This window comes from Catharus ustulatus, chromosome 2 (genome assembly GCF_009819885.2).
Source record: "Catharus ustulatus isolate bCatUst1 chromosome 2, bCatUst1.pri.v2, whole genome shotgun sequence".
Taxonomy (NCBI): Eukaryota; Metazoa; Chordata; class Aves; order Passeriformes; family Turdidae; genus Catharus; species Catharus ustulatus.
Genome location: NC_046222.1, coordinates 97,474,771 through 97,499,852, shown reverse-complemented (window position 1 = coordinate 97,499,852; position 25,082 = coordinate 97,474,771). Strand labels below are relative to the sequence as shown.

General features: G+C 38.3%; 1 protein-coding gene across 2 annotated transcripts; it reads left to right on the top strand.

Moving 5' to 3' along the window:
- Positions 1 to 35: 35 nt before the first annotated feature.
- Positions 36 to 24,520, top strand: SEPTIN10 (septin 10). 2 transcript variants are annotated; one of them, XM_033051192.2, is made up of 10 exons: positions 36 to 142; positions 3,648 to 3,765; positions 4,455 to 4,650; positions 6,081 to 6,267; positions 9,756 to 9,917; positions 11,395 to 11,491; positions 12,054 to 12,216; positions 19,898 to 20,030; positions 22,374 to 22,562; positions 22,783 to 24,520. In XM_033051192.2, exons 1-10 carry the CDS (start codon positions 113 to 115, stop codon positions 22,918 to 22,920), a joined length of 1,413 nt encoding a protein of 470 aa, XP_032907083.2. In that variant the 5' UTR covers positions 36 to 112; the 3' UTR covers positions 22,921 to 24,520. The 2 variants fall into 2 exon arrangements, with proteins under 2 accessions (XP_032907083.2, XP_042634921.1); XM_042778987.1 differs by lacking the exons at positions 36 to 142; positions 3,648 to 3,765 and having other exon boundaries at positions 4,586 to 4,650; positions 6,215 to 6,267.
- Positions 24,521 to 25,082: the final 562 nt, after the last annotated feature.

Here is a 25,082-nt window from a genome sequence, read left to right as displayed (position 1 = left end):
TCCCCTCCCCGCGCTCCTCCCCGCCGCGTGGCTCTCCCCTTCGGCGGCACTTTTGGCCTCGTCCTTCCCTCCCCGCTCTCCTCCCTCCTTCTCTGTCTCGCCTGGCGGGGCTATGGCCGCTTCCAATGCCGGTCGGCACCCGGTAAGTCTCCTCCGCGGCGCGGGGAGCGGCTGGTGCGCAGCCCCTGCGCCGGGGGTGAGCCCGGCGCGGCTGAGGGGACGGAGGGGCCCGGCAGTGCCGGTACCGGGAGGGGAAGGATATTGGCGGTCCCACCGTGCCAGGAGGTGGAAGTGCCGCCCGCACCTCGCTGTGGGGCACCGGGCGCTGCCCCAGGGCCGTGTAGGGTGAGGGTCGGGTTAGCGTGGAGACGAAAGCACCTTCCTCACTCCGTCCAGTCCCAGACCTGGCAGGATTTTAGAACACTTGCTGTTAAAGGAACTTGTTTTCAAATGTCGCTCTTCTTAGTGCTCGCGTGGGGTATCGCGTTCAAGTAATAAGTTGAATCCTACCTAGATTCTTATGAAGAATTCTGTGTGTAATGGCAGAGCTGTCAGCTGTCACCTTTATGTTCTGAACACACTGAGCCCATCCACACGGCAGCGCTGGAGCATCAGTTCCCCTGGAGTGCAGTTCCTATGCCTGTTGGTGGTGGTGGAACACTCGGGGCTCCGGAGGAGGTTTGGGATGCCCATGGGCACGTTCATGTCCCCCCAGGCTGGGCATCCTTCCCGCATCGCCACCTGGGGCTGGCGGGACCCTCACCCCCTGCATAACCACACTCTGATTTCGGCTGTCTCGAGTTTGGGAGGGCAAATTTCAGTCACGTCTGCATACCCAGTAGCGGGCCAGTTTCTTGCTTGAACTACTAATCTGGTTCTGCAGAGGTTATTGCAGAGTGAGATCTAGCTTTTGCTTTGGTACAGCATGGTGTTGCGCTGTTTTAGTCAGAAATATGTGGCAAATTTAAAATAACAATTTTTTTTTAGTTCCTTTCTGAAAGGAAGAATAATTTTTAAATGTTATACCGTCTCAGGCTATGTTTTTTTCCCATGCTGTTTTTAATGGTCAAGACAATTTTATATAAACTAAAATATTTTATTAAATCATAGAATTGTAGAATGATTTGGGTTAGAAGGGATCTCAAAAATATTGGTTCCAATCCTCGTGCTGTGGGGCAGCATCAGTTTTCACTAACCATGTTGCTCAGAGCCCCATCCAATGTCATGAATCTGGAGAAACCCAGACACATTATGCCACCAACCTTCAAAAATGGGCTTGAGGGAAGGAAAGAAATGTCATTTAGGTAATATTTAGGTGATATCAATTAGGTGATCAACTAAGTGATACTTCTTTTGGAAGTAGTAATAACGCAGGTAATGGATGTCCTTGGAAAATTTCAGGAGTTAAAATGTGGGCTGCTACTTTTCTATTAAGAGAATGCTTCAGTTGCTGTCAGGTGGGATAGGTTTACGCAGTGATTCTTCCCTAAGGAAGGGAGGTGTCCTGAATGAGGGCTCGCTGCTTGGTAGACACGCAGCAATTTGCACACTGAGACAAGCTGCTTCTATTTCTTTATTCTAGTTTGTGCAAAGTAGGGTGCTAGGTGATAACCCACAAAATGCTAGCTGCCTGGTCATCAAAACTACATTTATACATTTTAGCAAACAAGGCAATCCAGGGTCATTGGCTACTAGTTGCATAGTTTTCTTATTTAGTGTTCTGCCTTCTGTTGATTAGTGATTCTCTTGTTTGTCATGCTAATTAGTTGACATTCGCAGTCTTTCTCTTTCGAATTGGTGGGTTTCTGAAGTTGGTGGTCCATGAGTCGGTGGTCACAATCTCCTCCTGCTAAAATTGCCTTGGAGCTGAGTCAGTTGGAGTTTATTTCAGCATAGTTGCTGAGTTTGCTTTGTTAGTTTATTCCTTATATTGGGAGTTCTGCCAAATGTCCTTGTGGCCCGTAAATTTTGCATTCTTTTTGTCCACTATCATTAGCACATCCTTCTCCCCAGGCTTTGTTAACCTCCTCCAGGTCTGAGATCATCAAGGCGTGACAAGCCCTAAACCTGAGCAAGGCAATTCTGCTTGACATTCTATCTTTCTAACAGCTGGATATCAGCAGGAAATAAATTTATTCCTGCGAGGGTTTTTGTTGGAGAGCTACAAATGGCAGTGCAGAGGTTTTGAGGGTAGCCCAGCACAGCTGGGATTTAGGCTGGCGACATGAAGGTGAAAGTCCTCCCTTCTGCAGTCACACTGACCCTCTTGCCCTGGCTTTTGGTGTGGAGGTTGAATGCTTTGTGTTAGAGGTCCTGTTTTATCCTAGTGGCAATAGAGGTGCTTTGAGTATCAGACTGAATAGCTAGAGTTCTTAGATGTGCGGCCACTCTGTCTCAGATACACTTGTCTTTACATGGACAGGAAACTGACAGTTCTCAGTGTTTCTCAGCACTTTTTAATTGTTATTTTCTCTGGTAGAATGCCTTAAGAAATTTAATTTTCTGACATACTTTGAATGTACATTTTTTTTTTAATAGCCCAAGGATGTCGTATTTTTTTTTGTTTACTTTGCATATGCATTTTCCCTCGTATTAGTCTAAAATTGAATTAACTAACTACAGGACTCTAAAATGAAAGTTGATGCAGTTTGTGCAGTGCAGTCTGTAAGCTCATACAAGAAGTCCTGTGCAAATAAAGAAGAGGATGAGTGTATGCTGTGAGGAATATCCATATCCTTCTAGCTACAAGAATTCAGAGACTTGCTATGCATACCTATTAGAAAAGGTGTCACTTTAATGGGCTTTTAAGTGTTAAATTCAAACATTTCCTGCTGTTGACCATGTGCATCTTCACAGGAAGCAGCAATGGTTTCCAATTCCATGTGGATTGGAAATAAAAGAGAAAGCATAGGATGGACCTGTGACTGTTTCTGCTTCTGATATGTAATGTTTGTTAAAAAAAAACAGTTAATTTGTATGAATCAAGGTATTTCCTTTTAGCCTTGTTCATTTTAGTATGCTCACTGCCTTGATGTCATGGTTCTAGATAGCTAGCTGATGTTTGGAAAGGAATGTGCACCTTTAGATATTTCTAATGAAATAGATATAATGCTATCTTAGAGTTCTGCTGCCTGTAATAAAGATAGATAATATTTTAGTTTACATAAATAGCAATTTCAGTTTCAGCTCCTCAGGATGAGTTCCATTTGATAACATAGACCTTCCTCTGATTATGCTGTCCATTTTGAATTCTTATTGTTTTCAGTACTTTTTCCTAATTTCTAAGAGCAAACCAACTGTGATCTATTTTCTCCATACGGTTTTCAGTTTACATTTTCAGTTGGACTTGTCTACTTTATTTCATTAATGTTTCATAAGATTGTTTGGGTGTTTGGTTTGTTTGTTTGTTTGTTTTTTTTTTTGCTCCCAAAACCTGGACTTTATTTTAAGCCTGCAAATCATCCCATAAAGTAAACTTAATTTTTTTTCTCAAATTATGGAGTAAAGCTGATTTGACAGATCTTTTTTTTTTCCAGACTTTGGCTTTTCTTCATTGCGTGTGAAATCATAAGGAAGAAGTTCTAGCTTTCTAGTAAAATTAATGTATTGCCATTGTTAACTGATATTTTAAAATTATTTTTCTGTAGCAAAATGTTGGCTGTCGAACTCTGTCCTTGTCTGCACATGTTGGGTTTGATAGTTTACCTGACCAGCTGGTTAGGAAATCCATCAAGCATGGCTTCTGCTTCAACATTCTTTGCATTGGTGAGTAGTATCTGGGTGCTTTAGGGCTTTGGTGGTGTACCCATCTCAGGAAGCGCCTGATATTTAAATCCAGTTGTGGTGTTAAACAGTTTATTTCATGTTAAGCATGAACTGTAATTCCACCCCTTTTCCCAACTTTGTTTATTTGGGTTTGTATGCAGCATTTTTGTAAACAATGTGAAGACCAAAAAATGTTGAAAATGGATGCCAGTTATTTATTCATTTATCAGCAGCCTTTTGGATTTTTCTGAGTAAATTGGGATTACTCTTGTAACAAAGAACTTCAGATATAAAAAATTCAAAAATTCCAAGGTGGTATTACTGAAGTGTTTCTATACTTATCAAGTGTTTTGTTCTAATATTTTACCCTTTTTCTCAAAAACCCTTTGTTGAATCTTTGGTTTCACAGCCAGCTACTTAACTTTTTAAAATCTATAGTAAGTTAGTTCACACTGTTAAAGAAATCAGTGTCAAGACACTGTTCTGCTCATTACTCATTAGCTGGTAATTTACCCTTATATGTAGGATGAAAGAAATAATGCAAACATATCCAGTGTTCACTAGAAGAATGCATGAATACATTTTGCTCAGAGAAATCAGTTGAGAAGTTTTTGTATGCACTTTCTGTGATTATTATACGTTTATTTGATGTGCAAAATATCTTTTCCAACCCTGTTGTTTGACTTTAGGGGAAACTGGAATTGGGAAATCAGCCTTGATGAGCAGTTTGTTTAACACCAATTTTGACAACTCTCCATCAACACATTTTCTGTCAAGTGTGCGACTTAGAACCCAGACTTATGAACTCCAGGAAAGTAATGTTCTTTTGAAGCTGACCATTGTAAAAACACTGGGGTTTGGTGACCAGGTGAACAAAGCAGATAGGTAAGTGCCCTCTTGTTACTATGTTATGCTGAAATTTTGGTCTTAATGCCAAATTGGTTTTTCTTTGGGCTTTGTACTAAGTGGTTGTCTTACGTGCTTTCCAAATAGATGGTTAACTGATTTCCCTGTGTGCCAAAGTAAACTCATTGTTCTTTTCATGTAAGAAATTATTTTACAATTCAGATAAACTCTGCCCCTTTCTTTATGATATAATCTTTTATAAATGTGTGTACATGTAGTTTCTTTTGGGGTGGAGAAAAGCAGGAAGTTCAGTTAGAGGGTTTTTAAACAGCCAAGCAGGTTATAAAGTACTGTAGATTATATAGATTAGATCTACAGGGTTTTTAACGATTTTATTGTAACTTGTTGAAGACTTAAACTGGAAGTAACATCACGTGGATTACTGAAGGCTTTGCTTTTTGTGTTCCCTTAGCTGGAAGATACAGAGGCAGCACACTGGTGTCTTTCAGAACTTTTTTTGAGTCTCCACTTTTGTGAATTTTTTACAGGACTGAACTGTTTCAGTAGATTTTTTTTTTCTTTCAGCTTAATTGTAAAGAATTTATGGTATGTGAGTACCTAAATGGTGGTACTCATATAATAAAAGGTTAGAGAGTTAGATTAAGAATATCATGACAGCTGTGGTTTATGATATGACTGGATAATAGCTACGGCTGGTGAATGGGATGAAGATGGAAGTAGTATAACTACTAGAGGTTTTGATGTGTGGTGTAGGAGGTGCCTTTTTGTTCTTTTGATGTTGTGTGTACCACCTGCATCTGGATTTTGATAGCATTTGATCTAGGTTTGTAAACTTTGTGGAGCAGAAAAAAAGTAAGGGTGCACTGCTTCTACATCTAGCAAAACTTTTCTTTTTGAAAGCACATTAGAATCTGGTTTTAAGTAGGATAAAGTATACTTAAACTGTACTTACTATAAATCAGAGTTTAATTCTCTAACATTTGTCATTTTAGTTTCTGTCTATTGTTCAAGAGCTGTCAGTACAGTACTTCAGAGAATAAAGTTCATCCTGTTTCTTGGTACTATGGGTTGCATATTCTTTCTTTTCTTATATTGTACCTAGGAGGTTGTTGTACCTTCCTTGTATTTAAGAGTTCTGCATTTGCAAAATGAATTCCAAAAATTTAAAAACACCTCTTGGGATGATTGGTTATAATAATAATTAGCATTATGTAGTTTTTTTCACTGATGGTAGCTAGGAAATACTTTGTTTGTATTAGATGCACAATCTTTTTTGAGTATCTTTTCAGAAATTAGGATTAGTCTGTATATGTAATTTTCTGCCCTACTTGAGCAGCCTTTTGGCATGTAAAACAAAAATCTGCAGAACAATACAAGAGAATTCCATCCTTAGTCTGTCTCTGTTTAGGAGTAGCTAATATCTGGTTGTTAAATTTTATTTCCTACAGCTATCAGCCAATAGTGGATTATGTAGATGCACAATTTGAAGCCTATCTCGAGGAAGAACTGAAAGTTATACGTTCTTTATTTAGCTACCATGATACTCGCATCCATGTCTGCCTCTATTTCATTTCACCTACAGGCCGCTCCCTAAAAACCATAGATTTGTTAACTATGAGAAACCTAGACAGTAAGGTAAGACTTGGAAACAGTTCCAAGAATTTGTCTTACTTTCTAATGCATCTTGTAGCTTTTAGCTTCACTAACTATAGAACTTCAGTTCTATATTGATGCATTTGTCTTTTTAATGCTTTTTTGGTACTGATGTACTTTAAGTTCAGAATAAATGGGTTCCACAACTAGCTTGCAATCCATCCCTTTTTTATTTAAAATCAAATGGAGAGCGATATATAGCAAGATATATTGTAAAAAGAAGCATAACAAAGTTTAAAAAATATTTTAAAAAGTGAGACCACACCAACTTTACTTTCATTAAACTGTAAACATTGTAGTGGGATTGGATAGGGTGCCTTCCATAAATGCTGTAGTATTTCTAACTAAACTTGTTTCTAGTTTTGGGACTGCTGGAAAGTTGGCATATAAAAAGCTCTGCATCATTGTGAAGATCTTTGTTGTAGATAACTGAAGAGGCATGAAGAGCCATGAACAGAACACCTGCCAACGTGGCTTTTTCTGTGATAGGCTGCAGTAGTGTTTGAACATCTTGATTTGTTTAGAAAGCTTTAAAATAGCAGTTTCTAGTGAAATGTCTTGTATTTTTACCTTAACTTTCTTCCTGTGATAGGGCTGTGTGAAACACAGTCTATTTTAAGAAGCCTTATATTATTTGGATTTAGTTTGAAATGTTTAAAAATTTGAAAAATTAAATGTATTTGCTGTGCCTTTCACCTTTTGCTTTGTGCTTTACTAGAGCCCCTCCTGCCATATTTTCTTTCTGCATTTTCTTGTTTGTGAAAACTTTTTCAACATACCAAGGATTAAATCGGCTGTCTAGTCCACATTTGTGGTTGATAAGCACATTTGGGATTTTGGTTACTTTGTGGATATACTTTGCATTCTGAACTTCTCAATAGCAGAGAGCAAGCAGAGGGAAGGTATGGTGGTACAAAGGTGGGGGAGAGCAGGGTCATTTCTGTGTGCTATGTTGTTCGTCTCTAGGTTGTGCCCTCTCTTTACTGAACTTCTTTAAAACAGTGTTTCTTTCAAAACAAAAGGCTACAGATCTTTGAGTCCCAGCATCCTAAGGAAATACTTCCATCAGGATAAACTGAAAGCAATTCTGCTTTGGGGAATATTGGCTTCTAGGCACCTACTACCAATGTTTTTAGTTTGCTTTTGCACAGAGAGAGCGTGAACCACATGTAACTGTTGTTTCATCCCTTTGCAATGGATTCTTTCTGATCTTACTACAAAAACATCCATGTACACACAAAGTTATATACTTCAGCTGTAGTTTTGTGTCTGTCTTGTTGTGGAGCATGTTTATGGTGCTTTTAGTACTGCATTCTCCTAGTGGCAATTAAGAACTCGGAATTTCCCAGGATGTGGGAGTCCCTGGGTGCATTTGCTGAGTACAGGATTCCATAAAGAGAAGATGGTACAGCCACATGCATCCATCAAATGTGCCAAAAGCTGTCTTGAGTTTCTTCCTAAATCCACTACAGTGTACACTCTGTGCTTTTGTTATGGTCTGCTGCTACAAAACATAACAGATTACACAGCTCAGAGGTAGAGAGGGTTCTTGGAATAGATTAGGTTCATCCTGTACTCTGCAGTCCTTGAAGGAAAAAACAGAGTATCTGTGGTCAGTTTATTTTTCTCTGTTACGAATTTGATGACTTAGCTAATAATTTGGACTCTAACAAAATCCTATAGTTTTGCTTAGGATGGTATCACTACAGGCCAGCCAGGTTTCATTCACAGACAAAGGGAATATTTTCTTGTATTCTTTCTTGCTGGAAATAGTGATTATTCAACTTAAGAGCTCTGCAGTTCTAATTCATTCTTGCAGAATTGTATGCAGGTTATGTTTAAGTCATGGGGATTTAGTTTGGGCTTTTTCTCTTCAGAAAAAATCTTCAGAAATTTTTATATTAATTCACAGAAATACACTTAAATCAGCCTACTTTTACTACCACCAGTGATTTCAAATACGTGTATTTATTTTCCTTCTTTGTTGCTTATCTAAAGCCAGAGTAAATTTTATGCTTTACAATTTTTATGTAATTGTGGTGATTTAATGTCAATGTTGATAGCTGTAATCACAGTTTGTGAGATTTTGCTTTTTACTGTTCTCCTTGGTAGACTTTTTCTGCTATTTGTTTCCTAAGAAATTCTCTCCTAATTAGGAGTGCTTGAAAAAATTTCACGTTGAAAAGACAACTTTCATGTTGAAGAAGAGTAGAGGTTAATTTAATTCTGGGGACTCTGTGTTCCATCCATTTTTAGACCTATACTGGAGAAAACCTTAAGCTGATGTCCCTCAGCTAATTTGATTGAAGGTGTGAATTACTCCTTGCTGTAACAGATTGTTTACACAATTCTAAATTATTTCAGCTATTAAAAAATATATATTCCATAATTTCATTTGATTTTAGATATTTTATCCCATATATGCTTAGATTGTATGCTACACAATTAAGGACTATCATCATGCAATCTTGGAAGTCATACTTCAGAGCTGACTTGCTTCTTTTTCTCTGGGACATTTTGCTTAAGACAGAAGTCTTATTTGAAAAATAGCCATTTTGAATCTGTTCTTGACATTTAGGCATTTGCATTCAGACACAATATTCAGAAGAATAGGAAATGTGCATGTTTTTTCATTCTTTTTCTTCCTTTTTGCATTGATGATCAAGGAACTATGTAAAACTCTTCATCTTCTGAAATCTGGAAGAGTTACTTATATTGTTCTTTCAAAATACTTGGATATTGGCATTCATTATTTCCATTTCGTTCTGAAAAATGTATATTTTGGGAATGATGATAGTATTTGTAAGAAAAAATTGGCATCTATTGCCTTTCAAGTTACTGCCAAAACTATTTTAGGAAATAGGGCAGTTTAATAGAACTGAATTCTGTGTTCTGAGTAATTTGTGTTAAGACTGGTAAGCAAGAAGTTTTAGCCTTTGTCATTCTTCTGCTCATGTCAGATACTGGAGAAACTGTGCTGCAATGGTGAGGTGAAGAAGATGTAGTTGAAAGGAACCCAAGGAAGAGGCTTGGGGTAGGCAGGGTTTGGTAGCCAACTTCCTTTTCTTTGTATATTTAGACTGTCAGCTTTCATTTAACACCTGAGCCCTGTCCCCCTGCTGCTATAAACTAAGCAATCTATTTTTTTAACAGAGGTATAAATACTGAAAGGCATTTAGTTAATAAGTAGGCATTGCTTTTGTTTGAGTACTTCACTCTATGAGACCTCTTTCTTTGTTCTTAGAATCAATTACTTTTAAGGGAGTATATTAAATAGTTGTTACTAGTTAGTTAAATGATGCCCATGAGAATATTTTTTCATTGTTTGTGAAAATTTGATATCAATTGATGGAAAAGTTTGGACTGTGGAGGAAGTTTTAAGCAGCTAATTAGAAAACAGTTCTATTTACAAAAGTTGCCACTTCAAAATTGAAGTCTCACACGTTTCATATAATTTATGTTATTCATAGGTGAACATTATACCAGTTATAGGCAAAGCAGACAGCATTTCTAAAACTGAGCTACAAGAGTTCAAGAAAAAAATAATGAGTGAATTAGTTAGTAATGGCATCCGGATATACCAGTTTCCTACTGATGATGAAACTGTTTCTGGGATTAATACTATGACAAATGTAAGTAAATGACAAAAATACAGTATTTCAGTACTAAAGCATCATTCTGATTAATGTCATTGCTTTCACCATTGTCTTTACGCTTGTAAGTTCGCCTGTCATAAGTTCGTTTGTTTATTCTTCTTAAAAAGCTCTTATGTGGTATTTTTTTCCCTACTTGCAAATCTTCCTGCCCTTCTGCTGTTGATACCTGTAACAGAAAAGAGGTTCTCATGTATAAATGGTTTTCTAATATCTGGTTAATTAATATATAATTATTTTTATAGATGGACAGATTGACTTTGCGCTTTTCCTCAACAGATACAATTTTACATCTGGTAGAGAAGATATTTAGGTACCTCATGTCCACAACTTTCTACAATAGCAAGTCTTCCACCTGCTTTTCTTCTTTTATTTAGTACTTTCTTTTGAAATTAGGGCAGATTTTCTCTGGGGATGAAAAATGTAACTCTGTAACTCTGGTTTATCTTCTTCCAGATGTAACTCTGGTTTATCTTCTGTTGTCCTTTCTGATTGTCCCAGGGGTAGCTGCCACCTTTCAACCAAGGCTGGGTGGCTTTGCCTTGAGTGCTCTATATTTGCTGCTCTCATGCATGTGTTTGTAGGTGCACATGAGCACATTTGTGTTTGGGGTTTGTGTTTGTAGTGGGGTTTGAAAGTGGCAAACAGGAGCCAGGATGCCAGAGCTGTGCGTTCCCAACCTCTGTTACCCAGCCAGGGAGTGAGAATGTGCTGCTGTCGGTCAGTAACAGGTCCTTTTGCTGTGGGGAAACATGGTGGTTTGTTACTTACACTTCCATGCTCTGCTACTGGTTTATTTCCCAGGTAATGGTGCTTATTTGGTCAGCTGTTGTGGGTCAGCATGCAGGCAGTAAGTGCCTGGCCTGTCTTTGTGCCAAGCCCAGAGCAGTAGCCGCAACAGAGGTTCTGATGTGTGATTGCCACCTGAGCGTTGCTGGGATGTGAGCTCAGATTGAATGTGAGTCATGTTCTAGAGCAGTTTTCTGTTTGGGGCTGGCATTTCCCAGTGCAGCTTGGGATGTACTTGGCTGCCTTTGCCATTGGAACAGGAACCTGTTCACCAGGTTGTTGCCCCCATGTCTTATTCTGCAAAGTGTCTTTCCAGAATGTCCTGGGGCATGGGATTATTCCTCCTGACATGCAGGACTTAGCATTGCTCTCATTTCCACTTTGTGAGCTGCCTGTTGGCCCATTTCTCCAGCCTGTTGAGGTTCCCCTGAGTTGTCAGTGCACCCATCTGGATCTGTCAACTGCTCTTTCTGGTTCTATTACAGTTTGAGTTTTTTATCAGTAGATACTGCCTAGCTACTGATCTCCTAGGGGTGGTTTCTGGTTTTAAACAGCCTGTTGGCTTTTCCTGAAATGGTGTTTTCCTCTCTAATTTATTTCTGAAGAGTTTTTATGTTTTAACATAAGAATGCTGACAGATAAGACTTTATTGGTATGACTCCTACAGGGTTATTTGCCATTTGCTGTGGTAGGAAGTATGGAGAAGGTGAAAGTTGGAAATAAAATGGTGAGAGCTCGTCAATACCCTTGGGGCATTGTAAAAGGTAAAGGAATTCTTAAAAGTATTTTTACAAGATTTTTGCTGTTGTTGAAGTATAAAATATAAAATTCACCAGTTATACAAGGGGCTGTTTCACTGATGCCAGTCTGATTGTATTTTGGATCAACAGTATAATGAATATAGCAATTAATACTTGAGGCATGCACTAACTTGTTTCATCCACACTGATGCATCCTTGGGATCAAGGTATGAGATGGCATATGTTGTATTTGGGTAGGTTAGGATAGTGCTAGTACCTCTAGCACTACCAAATTTCAAACATTTGTGATTGTCAGTAAAGGGGGTTAAAAAAGAGAGAAATGTGGTGTTGTTCAGCTCCAACAGGAAATCAGGACAGGTTGAAATATGTTCACCAGTACTTACAGGTCTTAAGTACTTCAGTGTGTGTGTTAGAAATAATAAGGAAGTATAAGAGGTATAATAAACAAGAAGATACTTTATTCACTAAATATACTTCTAGGAAAAGGTAAGTGATACTGTTTAAAATGTATTTTGACTATATTGCTACTTTTGCGTAATAATAAAATCTTCTTTTTACTGATTAGTGGAAAATGAGAGCCACTGTGACACTATAAAGCTTCGCAGGATGCTTTGCACCAATATGGAAGACTTAAGAGAGAAGACTCGTGCATATTATGAGTCATACAGATGCTGCAGACTGGAAAAGTTGGGTTGCAGAGACATTGGCCCTGAGAATAAATCGATCAGGTAAAGGACTTAATGTGTAGCACTTGCTTTCAGCATCCATTCACTTCACATAAGCCCATATAAGCTGCAGAGCAGCATTCATACATAAAATAAGTTTTCTAAGAAGGAAAGAATATTTTTTTAAATTGAAGGATGTAGCTGTTCATTCAGTTACCTTCATGGAGAAGCATAGGGGTTTAAATGAACATTCTTTTTAAAAACATGAAAGCCAGTTGTATTTCTGAAATCTTTCTCTTCTGTAATAAACCTGAGGATTTTAATTTTAGTTTTTCTCAGGAAGCATGTCAGTTTTCTTTAGGTATCTGTGCTTTATGGACTTGTAAATTACTTTCATTATATATTAGTACTATATTTTAATTTCTCCCTTAAGAAAGTGTGATTCTGAATAATGGCTTGGTTTAGAAGGAACTGAAACAAAAACTTTTACAAGATAAGTGGTTACACTGTTGACTTCCCACATTATCTGCCATAATAACAAATGTCTTAGCATTTTCAGCTCAAGAAGTCTTTTGCTGGACTGTAGGGAGGGAGAAGAGAATTCCAAAGGAAAGTTAAAAGGGAGGTTATAGACACTCAGTTGTTTCATGTAGTAAAGCTGCTTTCTGCAGGAACCATTTAAAATTTCTGCATCCATTTTGTTTAATCTTTTATTTCCAGTTCTCTCATCTCCCTCTTCCAGCTTCCTTTGTTTTTTCTTGTTGCATGAGGCTGTGCATTTAACTGGTCAGAATCCTGCTGGGGAGGAGCTGATGCTTAGTGAATTGTTCACACCATCATGGTTTAGTGGAGCATCATTACTGCGTAGTTGTGGGAAATATTGACTTAAACCAGGCATGAAAGCAGAGTAAGACTTTGCACTGAAAACAGTTTCTCATTGTTTGAACTGAGGCACATTTGCAGATTAGTTCATTTAGATGATCTTGAGCTGACCTTGAATCAATGGTGTCTTGACATTTCTCTTGACTTAACAAGAATGTAATACATCCTTTTCATAAAAAGAGAACCAAAGGTGAAAGAGGTTTAAAACCAACTGAAATTAACCATATAATTTTCATTTGCTTTAAGTTTAAGAGCCTGTGTTAACAACTGATGTATTATTATCCTTGTCTAGGGAACACTTTCTTTTAGAATTTTGGCAATATTGACTCCAGTACCTTTGGCTTTTCTGAAGCTGGATTTCATGGTGTACAGCCATCTCAGGATGAGTTAAATTATAAAATACATCATCCATAGATTTGTTTTCTTCTACGAACAAAGGAATTACCTTTGTAAAATCCTTACACAGTTTGTGTTTTGTTAACAGCCTGAAGTGGCAGGTTCACATCAGAATGCCCAGTATTTGACACTTCAGCTCATTTAGAAGTTGTCTGCTTCTTGGATATACAGAAGAACTGAGTTCTCTTTGGTGTGTGGATTTTATGTATGGCCCACTAGATGTTTTATTGAGAGAGTTTTGGCAAGAAAATACACTTAGTAATTAGTTTTGGTAAACCAGATCTATTGAAAATGTCATTGTTTTGGAAGGATGAGGATAGCCCATAAGAATCTGAAAAATGAACTTTTTCCCAGATTTACTGCAACAGGAAGAGAAACAGGGTAGATGTGGTTGTCCCTCAGTATTGTGCCATAGTGAATGGCGCTGAGGTCTAAAACAGAAAGTGTTTGGTGTTTTGGGAGAGACATTTTATGATACCATAGAAAAGGAAAAGAATTTAGAGGATATGTATGCAATGTAATTAGCAGAGTAATGCAGCCTTACCCATAAGGTGTTTTATCAAGTTACTGAGGAAACAATAAAAAGTGTCATCCTCAACAATGCAACAGAAAATGTCTTTTTACATAGAAGTTCAGTGCTTCCCTGTTTGCTTTACATTTAAATAACTTTAGAATAGGGACTCTCCGGTTATTTTAGGCAAAAATGTGTTATTAAATTGTCATTTTCTTTGTCCTTAAAGATGTTTACAATGTTTATACATGTAGATTCTAAGAACTGTAGTTTTAAAGTATTATTAATACTGTGTAGCGGTATATGCCTGAAGATTAAAATGTCATGCTAGTTGTGTAAATAATGATCAAAACTCATGTTGAGAATTCGTATTTCGTGCCTGTGATGTAGCTGTCTACATTTAAAATTTGATAATAATGTAAATTTTGAAAACCTTTGCTAGACTTGATTAATTGGCTGTTTGTAGCATTTGAACAGTGACACTTGATTAGCAAATGTACCCTGCCTTTTGGCATATTGGGAAGAAGCTACCTGTGAAGTTCTTGTACTACTCTTTTGGATTTAGAAGTAGGACAGAATTTTATTCATCCAAAATTGTGTGCCACTGCAAAGCAAAACCAGTACAGTAATTTCACGAATACAAGCCGCACCAATTTGACCAAAATTTTGGTGGAAACCCGGAAGTGCGGCCAATATTCCGGGGCGGCTAATACATTAACAAAATTCTAAAAGCTGCCAACACGGAAGTGAGAGCCCGCGGCAGCCCCAAGCCAAGCTGGAGCCCGGCCGGCCCCGGCAGAGGTGGGAAAGCCTGGCAGAGGCGGGGCCAGCAGTGTGGGGGCGGGCGGCAGAGCCTGAGCCAGCAGGGCGGGGCAGGGGGGGCGGCAGAGCCCGGGCCAGCAGGGCGGGGGAGCCCGGGAGAACTGGGGCTAGCAGTGCAGGGGAGCATGGCAGAAGCAGGAAGGCCGGTGGGTGGGGCTGCCTGGCAGCGGGGGAAGCCCAGCAGAATCGGGGCCAGCAGCGTGGGGGAGCCCGGCGGTGCGGGGGCCTGCAGTGCCGGCCAGGGCGAGGAAACGCGGCGGCGGTGCAGATGGGAGGGGGCGGCCGGCGAGCCTGGCAGCGGCGGCAGTGCCTGGCCCGCCGGCAGGGCGACTACGTAAACGCAGCGGCGAGGCGGCCGGCATGCCTGCCAGCGGCGGCAGCGGCTGGCCCGCTGGCAGGGCGACTAAACGCAGCGGCGGGGCGGTGCTGACGGGAGAGGGGGGCCAGTGAGCCCGGCGGCGGCTGCAGCACCACCTGGCCGGCCCCGTCAGCAACCATGAGCGGGCCGAGCCTTCCTGGCCCCGCCCCGAGCCAGTAAACCCCGCTATGCCGCGATACTGTTACTAATTGGCCAATTTGTGAAAGCTGCGCACGGATTCTCGCGACGAACGAAAGTGCGGCTAATATTCGGGGTGCGGCTTATCTATTGACAAAGACAGCAACATTGTCGAGGCACCGGAAGTGCGGCTTATACTCCGTGCGGCTTGTATTCGTGAAACTACTGTAATTCTTGTATGTCCAGCTACCTTGTGAGATAGGTTGTGGATAGACATCTATAAAGCCTTTCACTCTTACAGGTGTGTAAAACACTTATGCTTTTACATGTGTGCAAAAACATGTTGGCAAGTTTTACTTTTTTAATGGGAGATGTGGAAAAGAGATGGTTTCAGCACGCAACAGAAAAATGTATTTGCATTTTTATTTCTGAGTCTGAGAAGGGAAAATGCAGGTAGTCTGAAGTGACTGTCTTGTGCATACTTCTAAAACACCTATTCCCAAATCCTGTAGCTTTGGTGAAGCTATTTCATAATAACTTTTTAATTTGTTAGTTTGCAATTGCATTCTAAGAATGAAATAATTAAGTCAATGGATAGCAGAGTATTTAGGGTGTGGTTTATGCATTTTATGCAGTATGTGTTGGATATAAAATTCAGGAAGTGAATTTTTTATAATTTTTTGCTACTCAAAATAGGTATTTGCATGTCTTTGTTGTTGGAAAGTAAAGATAAGCTTCTTTGTGTGTGTGCAGATGATCTGGTCCTGCCCTTTCAATGGTCCAATTACATTCATTAGGAACGTGAATTCCTTGTTTCAGGTCATTCGCAGCAAGAGATAATGGCTGAGATGTTTTCAATGGTAATATTTGGAATAGTTGAAAGCAGAAATCTAGATATGAAGAGTGCTTCCAGGAAAATAAACTTCTAAATATGCACACACACACACACCTAGTTAACCTAGGTGTTTACAAGGGAGGACAGCATTGCTAGTGTTTTGAAGCTGGATATTAAGTCCGTTTTTTCAGTTTAAGTTGTTACCTATGGGCACATGTTTGTTTTGAAAGAAAAAAACTGATAGATACGGGTCTGTTGAAAAAAGCTGAGGATTGATATTCAGGCCGTATGATTATGTATTTAGATTCACTGACATTAATAATTCTCTGGGTTTGTTATTTTTCTGTCATCATAATTAGTTTGTTCTCCATTATCATTGCAATTAATCATAGTTGTAACATAAGCATACTGGTTTCTCAGTATGGGGAGAATCATTTCATGCTTTATTCCTCCCTGAAACTGGGACCTTGCAGTTCTTGAACTTGTTTATTTTTGGTCTCTTTTGAAGATGATGAGAGAAAACCAGGAAGGATTCAGTGATATGAATAAGTTTGTATGTAGAGGAAAGTTGATATGAGTCTTGTCATGTCTAAGAAAAGAAACCTAACATTTGAAAGGCTATTAGTCCTTTTCCTTAAGAAGTCCTTGGCAATGGAATTCATCTGACCAGCTGCAGATCTTTGCTAAATACTTTAACCATCTTAGAATGAGATTGAACCACCCCAAAATACCTGGGTACCTCTACTGAAAAATTGGTAATTCTTTAAGTCTTCCACATTCTTGTTACTGCTCAATATCAACTGAGCTAGTGAACTGAGTCAAAGCACAGTGCTAGAAATACCTGTCAATAGTTAATCTTTATATTTTTTTAGTTTTTCTGGTATACCTTAATTGATAGTCATATGTTATGCAAAAAGTTACAAGTGTTACTTTCAAATTTGAAAGCTTTTAAAAGTGTAATTGAATGAACTTTAAATACCTGTGTTGTTCAGAGTGCACATTGTGTTCCAGTGAGAGTTGAATTCACTTTGGAGTTTATTTATTAATGTAGTGTGTCTGAATTTTAGGCTTCCATGCTTTCAGTCTCATGCAGACAGAAAAAACTGTATGTCACAGCTACGCCTCTGTAGAAAGGCAGGTGGTAGTGCTGGTATGTGTGATTAGTTTAGACTTTCTTCACAATCCCTTACTCCAAAACCTCAGTAGGAACACATTATTTAAATAATTTGTTGTAACATTTAAATTGTGCAAGTGTTTTTTATACATTCTGGGCGTCTAAGCCAGAAGAAGGAGACAACCTGTGAACTTGATTTTCATAATGTGCTAAATGAGAAGCAGTGAAACCAGTCTTCAGGTAAACCAAAAAATATTTTACTGTGAGCAGTGGATGAAGTAATGTTGAAAAGATAGGCTTAAGATTTGGTGAACTGTTTTTTCTTCCTCCCCAAATCTCCTAACACCAAAGACTGTTTGGGTTATTGTGTTGCTGGTATGCCACATGCAGAAAAGGAAATTTTGGTTTCGTTTTGTCTCGGTGATTTCCAGAACAATTCAATCCAGGGGGAAGGGGGTATTTCATGGAGTCATAGAATGGCTGGGATTGGAAGAGACCTCAAAGACCATCTACTTCCGACCTACCTGCCATGGAAAGGAACACCTTCCACCAGATCAGGTTGCTCAAAGTCCCATCCAGCCTGGCCTTGAACACTTCCACACTTCCACTTGAACAAATGCTGGAATTCACAACCACCTGCACAGTAAATCTAAAAAATACACTTTTATTTCTCCTTTCTGTGTGTAATATGATTAGTTACTGAGTTGAGTGTCTTCAAAGTTGATCTTTTACTAATTTCAACACAAAATTGCTTTTACCTGATAAAGTAACCTAGTCTGGGTCTAAAGATGCCCACATAAAGAAGTGAAGGTGTGGTTGCAGCATGTTAACTTAGTCTAGCATTTGTTCTAGCAGCTTTGTTGTTCCCAAAGGCAGCATTTTATCTATCTCTACTGACACTGTGTGCAGAAGTGTGTGCAGTGTGAGATTGCTAGCACATGAAAAACCTGTGCTGTAGCATTATTGTCTAAACTTAGTGTGAATTAATACATCTGTGTGAAACCCATGCCCCTGTTTCACGTGGATTTAGGGAACTAGAATTTCAGGGTGACCTAAGTTACTTCACAGCTGATTAAAAGCTCCCAAAACAAACCCAAACACAAAAGAGTAATTGTTCTGAATTTGTTTTGTTTCCATGTAGTGCTTGCATAAGATAGAATAGGAGGAGTGCTCTGACCTTGATATCTGCGAACATCGTCTGCATGTGCAATTTCAAGATGTTTCTTCTCTCTTTGATGATATTTTGAATACAAATAAGAAACTTTAAGATTGAGAAACTGCCCAGTCACCATAAATTTAAAGACAGAAGGGAGCTGTTGTTTTAGTGTTGCTCTAAATAATTAACTCTTTAGATTTTTTTGGGGGGGAAGTTTTTCCATTTATAAATGGTTAAAAATAGAAACAGTAAAAGACAGGACAAAAACATATATGTATGCTGAAAGTATAAATCAAAATAAAATACTTAATATACATACCTATTGATTTTACATGAGGCTGGAAGGCAGAGTTACCTGGCAAAGGACAATAACTCATGTTAGCTGGGAAGGGCTGACCAGTCAGCCCTCAGCATGTGCTGGAAGAAATGAAAGGTGTAAAGAACAGCCCCAGAAAAAAAGCTAGAATGTTACCCACTGTTTGATCTGTTCTTAAGCCCAATATAATAGAAGACAATGCTGTTGAGTTTGCAATAACCATTAACACAGCTGTGGTCCACCAGTTCTGCTCTCTGGAATCATGCGACTTAGAGATGTTTATGGTAAATGTTTTGATGGAAGAACTTATGTCAGTAAGCAGGTTTGCTTTTCAAAGGAAGTTTGGTGTATGAGGTACATCTGTGTACAAGCTCCATTCATATTTTTTGAAAATCACAACATTTCCTGCCAGCACTGCCTGGCAGTGGTAGTATAGACCCTGAAAATGTCATACCTCTAGTAGTTTATTCATATGTATGAGTTACTAGCCTCTTTTAATTTGCCATTATATATATTTGACAATTTCAAGTACCTGTTGTTTGGAGGAAAAAAAAAATTATCTTCTGTGCTGAAAAGAACAGTCTTGAGGTTTTGGCTGTTGCATGTTGGAAAGTAATCCTGTGTTTTGGATGTTGAACTACTTAGGAAATTGAATTAATTATATATTGATGTAATTCTGCCATATTTAAATTTTAACATTACAAAAAGAATTCTGTATGTTTTGAAGATCCTTTTATTCTCTTCCATTTTCATATAGGAGCAATCAATTATTTGTTACATTAATACTACACATTAATTGTTTTTGTATGGGCCTATTGAAGACTGAGGTTTCACAATGTGGAAATTTTGGGAGATTTTTCTGGCAATTTCAGTGTCTTAGAACTTAAAGAAGCAGCTTATGTATGCTGGAGTGAGAAAGGTATAAATCAAGTGTTTAGAACATGAGATGCCTAAAGTGCTGTATTTACTTTGAAATGTAAATTGCCCAGAAGCTGTTAGCATAAGTAATTTTACTCTGGGTTGTTTACGTAAATAAAAAAATAGAAAGATAAGATGTTTGCTTCTGTTTAGGTTTCTTTATGAATTTTTATGTGGGAAGCTGTAGAAATGAATATTTCAGACGAGTATTAATTGTTTAAATAATTTTCTAGACTGTTGGTTTTCCACACTGAATAGAGCAGTGTGCTGAAGAGTTGCTTACATTTTTGAACTTCAGTCTACAGGAAGTCGTTGAGGCAAAGAGGCTCGAGTTCTGTCTTGAAAAGGAAGAAAAAGAAAAGAAGATTAAGCAACAATTTATGCAGAAAGTGAACAAGAAAGCAGCAGTGTTGGAAGAGGCAGAGCAACAGGCAAGCATGCCTGTCTGTCTTGAGGTTTTTTTCTGCAATTTGAAACAGCTAAGTTCTTAACAAAATCACTAGTTGATATTTATAATTTCCTAATATTTTGAGGACAGTAATGCTTTAAATCAAAACCAGCTTGGTTATACAGGTTGAGTGGATTAGCAGATTGATGAGACACCCACAAACAAGAGATTATGTCTTATGAGGAGCAGCTGAGGGACCTGGGTTTGTTTAGCCTGAAGTAAAGAAGGCTTGGGGAAGACTCTATTGCTCTCTACAGCTACGTGAAAGGAGAAGTGTAGCGAGCTGGGGTTTTGTTTTCTCCCAAGTGCTAAGGGACAATGTGAGAGGAAATTGACTTAAAGTTCTGTCATGGGAGGTTTAGACTGAATATTAGAAAAAACTTATTTGCTGAAATGGTTGTTAAGTATTGGAGAACAGGCTATCCAGAGAAGTGGTGAGTCACCATTTCTGGAGGTATTTAGAAGATGTGCAGATGTGGCACTTGGGGACATGGATTACTGGTGGACTTGATGATCTTAAAGGTCTTTTCCAGCATAAGTGATTCTGTGATTCTATAAATGGCACTCTTGTTATGGAAGTCAGGAGCTTGGGGACTGAAGGCTTTGGTGAATAGCTGGTACACATCTATAGAGTAGGAGTTGATATGGTGAACTAAGACAGTGGTGAATATAATGGCTGTGTTTCTTTGTCTTCTCTAGCAGTGTGCTGAGTAACATTGGTATGCCATAACAACACAGTGGGTGCTTTTCATGCATAGATTACTCTGTAAAAACTAGGATTTTAGGAAAAAATACCATGGGTGGCTTTTTGGAGTGGGCCGTGAGTGTTTTCATGGCTTCCAGATTCAGTTATTAAATCTGAGTTCAGCCCTCACACTGAGAGGCTTGAAAGTGTGTATGTCTGGTAGTCTATTGGTTTGTTTCAGTTCTGGTTTCAAAATCTCATCCCTTCCCAGCTGCCTTAAGACAATTTGAAGATGTGGAATATATCTTGGCTCTGTTTTTAAAGATTTAATCCTGTCAAGCTGGACTAGCAAGATATCTGCTTTCTGCCAGACTCTTGTGGTCATGTATATTTATATTCAAACACTGGTCTAATTGAAATTGGAAACCTGTGTACTTTTATTAATATTATTCTTTTCTGTACCTCAGTCCCCCAGCAAAGCGGTAGCAGGTTTTTTGAGAAGTTCAGGTGCATGTTTTAAATAAGAAGATGACTTAGTATTTGTTTTCTAAATCTGTTAAGACCCCCATGCTACTTGTAGAGAAAAAAGATCAGATTCAGTTCTTCTCAGTATGAGGCTGTCCAATTGGAAGAATGCTTAGCCGGGTTCAAAGCAGGTTCAGCAAGGTCTTACACAGTAACTGTGCTAGCCCTTTGATATTTTCCTTGTATGGTTTATACCGAGTGGTTTGTGAGCTCTGCATATTGCAGAATTATGGATAATAGTTTTCCAAGTTCCTGATGTGGGAAAGTGATCATGCAATTCCTTCTAAAGAATATTTGTCATGTACTCTGGCTGCTGTATTTGTATCTGGAAACTAAAGAAAACCAGGAATTTCTGGTTTACTTCAGATTTCTTTCACATTCTTCATTTAGAGGAAACCTGTAGTTGCACCTATAAAATTTGTCAGCTCTGCTGTGTACAACAGGCCTACTGTTAAGTCTTAGTTTCTTCTTTGCAAAAGCAGGACTCTAGGAGAATTTGTGTGTGGGGAAGTGGGAGATGAGGAAGGATTAAGTACTCCTTTTGTTGTCACACACAACAGGTTTAACCTGGTTGAAATACATCTGGAAACTAAAATGCATTAATATGTCAAAAAAACCCAATCAAAGAACAATTACCATAGAAGAGTAGGTAGCTTCTTGCAGCCCGCCAGTAGCTCCCCAACTCTGTGTACTTACTAATATCTAAATCTGATCAATATGCATTCCCCACTTGATTTTAGGGAACTGTATTCTACTTGAGACAGTAATCAGTCTGTTGATAATTGGTTCATTTCTAAAGGCCTCCTTATTTTGATACAGGAAAGAAACAGTAAAATGTAGTAGGGAATCTAGAACTCACTTAGTGCCTTCCATGTTTTCTATCTGTACTTTGAGTGTAATAGCCTGGATCATGAGAACAGTCTAATAAAAGTTACTATTTTGCTGCATTGCTGTTTTTTAGTCTTAACAGTTTGGGGAAATAACTGCAATTTCTGATGACTACTAACACAATTGGAGATGGGATTTGCTGTTACTTTGCAGAGGATTTTATACTGTGATATCACCACCTTGTGTTGCCAGTTGGAAATGTTATTTTTTTGTGCTGTCTTTAAATAGGTACTGACTAAATTTGAGCGTCTTATGCTAACGCATCAAGAAGAGAAGCTGAAACTAGGGGAAAAGAAAAAAATTCTAGAAGATGAAATAGCTCAGTTTATCGAGAAGAAAGCTATCACTGAATCGATTCTGTCACAAGTGTCTGTCTCCACCCCTGTTGTTAGTTTGAAGACACAGGGACTGCAAAAAGTAAGTGCTGATGCTAGTTATCAGAGGCAGCAATGAAAAAATTCTTCACTTCTAGAAGTCAAATTTCAGTAATCTTTTAGAAAAGACAGAAACATGCTCCTATTCTGTGATAAGAAGACAGAAGTGTATAAAATACCCTCATGCTTGTTTTTACTTTTAGAGTAATTGCTGTATGTTCGATGAGCATTGTTTTGTCTTTCTTTTCTTTTTTCCATGAAAGAATCAAGATTTTCAACCTGAAGTCCAGTGCTTTTGTGTCAGAGATGAAGGAACTGTGAATGTTGGAGAGCAGAGTGAGAGGGAAAGTGAGAAGGAAAAGTTAGAAAAAGAAAATTCATCCAGGGAATTTCAAGAATAGTATTTGATTGCAGCACTCAGGTTTTGAATGTAGGATATGTTAGTAGTTTTATGAAGTGGTCTAACTGCTGTTGTCCCATATTAGATGTGTCTTCTCAGTACAGATTTTTGAGAGGAGAGATTGATAAAATTGGCTGTAAATACACGAAGTGTGGAATATGAGCAAATAAAGATTCATTTTCTACCCACCCACTTCTTTCTTTCACTACTCTCAAAAGAAAAACTTGAATAAATTGTGAAAATTCAGAATATTCAGAATAACACGCCCATCTGATTTATATTAAAAACATGGAATTGAATACTCATATATTAAATTACATTGACTTAAATGTTTCTCCTCCAGAACCAGAAATCAATTAACTTACTCATTTTCTTTCCTGATAGCTTACAAATTTACTGTAAATTTACTGTAGATAGCATTTTGTTAATTAATAACTTCCTGCAGTTGAAAACAGATTTCTTGGTTCTGAGTTTATTTATAACTTAGATTCTGAAGAACTTTAGAAGCTACATTGGTGCACATATTTCCACAGATATTATCAGCCTTTGACATTTTTGGGATGTATGCTAGAAACCAAATTTGGCCAAAATTTATTGCATTTCAACTACTGTTACTGAATTCCTTTTCCTAGATTCCTTCTTTCCTGGATCTACATATGAAAGTGGAATTATTGGTAACAAAAGTCATTATATGTACTATGTATGAGTAACTCCTCTGGTTTAGTTTTATTTTTTCAGAGTATGTTAAGTTTATATGCTTGCTGTGGTTTTTCAGTTCCAGCTTTATGTAATACTGATGACAGAAGATGCAATATTGATAATTTCCATGAGGAAGCAGTGATTCATGGTGTGCTCTTGAAGGTGTAGGAGTTCCAGTTTCTTACTAATACCTGTGGCTAATATCTCTTGTTGCAAAACAATAATTTTTAAGCATGATCTGTACAAACATTGTGGTGGTTACTGTCTCTGTCACCATAGTCTTTCTGTTACAGCTCTGTCTTGATACGTGTTGGCCTTACTTAAGTGTGGTCAGCTTGTTTTAATTTTAAATTGTGCCAAAGAAGGTGTCCCTGCTGTAAACAGTTCCATTCAGACTATGAATAGAGTTGTGCAAGAGTATTTGGTGAATATATCCACTACAAGCTTCCTAAAGAGTTCTTTTCAAATTGTATTATTTATTAGTCCACTAAGTGTTATTTAATACAACTCTTGACATATTTGAGCCATTTGATTGTGCTGACAGGTTTTTCTTTATAGGCTTTTATGTACAAGCAGTGTTCTAAATTTCAGATACAGTCTTTTTAATCAAAATTTACTGAGATATTTTTGCAATGCTGAACTGTTGCAGATAGTTCATCTGATATTACTAACTCAGTATGGAAAGCACCTATATTTGATGTTTCTGAGTGTGGTATTCAGTTACAGTTGAAGATTTACAAAAACTCCAGGTTTGTTCAAACAAGTTCTAAGTGCTTTGTATGTTTTCAGTAGTCATGATAACTAATGGGAAACTGTAAGAGGTGCAGTGTTCTCTGGAGCTGGGTTGTTTGACTGTTTAAAAATGAAATACTAACTTGACAGAAATAAAATGGTTTGGTTTTGCTTAAGTGTTTCTCTTGTTCTGCTTCCTGTCCCTCATGTGTTATTAAAAAGGAGTAGGATTTCACATTTAACTCGAAAATGTAAAGGTTTTACATCTGTTTTAAATATCTAAGTTATTTATTGATTGGAAGAAATAGATGGTTTGTGTGGACTGTACCAGAAGGGCAGTGTGATTTGTGATATACTTGTCATATGCCACTGTACTTAGCATATAGTCATGGAATATCTCAAGTTGGAAGAAAACCATAAGGAATTGGAAGAGACCCTTAAGGTTCATTGACTCCAGCTCTCTGCTCCTTGCAGGACTACCATAAAATCCAAGCTGTGGCTAAGAACATTGACCAGACACTCCTTGAACTCTGACAGACTTGGTGTCATGACCATTGCCCTGGGGAACTGTTTAGTCACCAACCTCACCTTCTGTTTTACTCACAGAGTGATTCTTACCATATAATTATAAAGGGGTGGAATGGACGTTAAAGATCATCTAGTCCCAAGCCCCTGATGTGGACAATGACACCTCCCTCTACGTCAGACTGCCCAATGCTTCATCCAGCCCGG

What these genes read in the sequence shown, in the direction of transcription:
- SEPTIN10 (XM_033051192.2), top strand. Translation starts at nt 113, where the DNA reads ATGGCCGCTTCCAATGCCGGTCGGCACCCG. An exon ending in TGAGAAACCTAGACAGTAAG is followed by an intron (nt 6,268 to 9,755) that starts GTAAGACTTGGA and finishes TGTTATTCATAG; the next exon opens with GTGAACATTATACCAGTTAT. An exon ending in CCTGAGAATAAATCGATCAG is followed by an intron (nt 12,217 to 19,897) that starts GTAAAGGACTTA and finishes TTTGAACTTCAG; the next exon opens with TCTACAGGAAGTCGTTGAGG.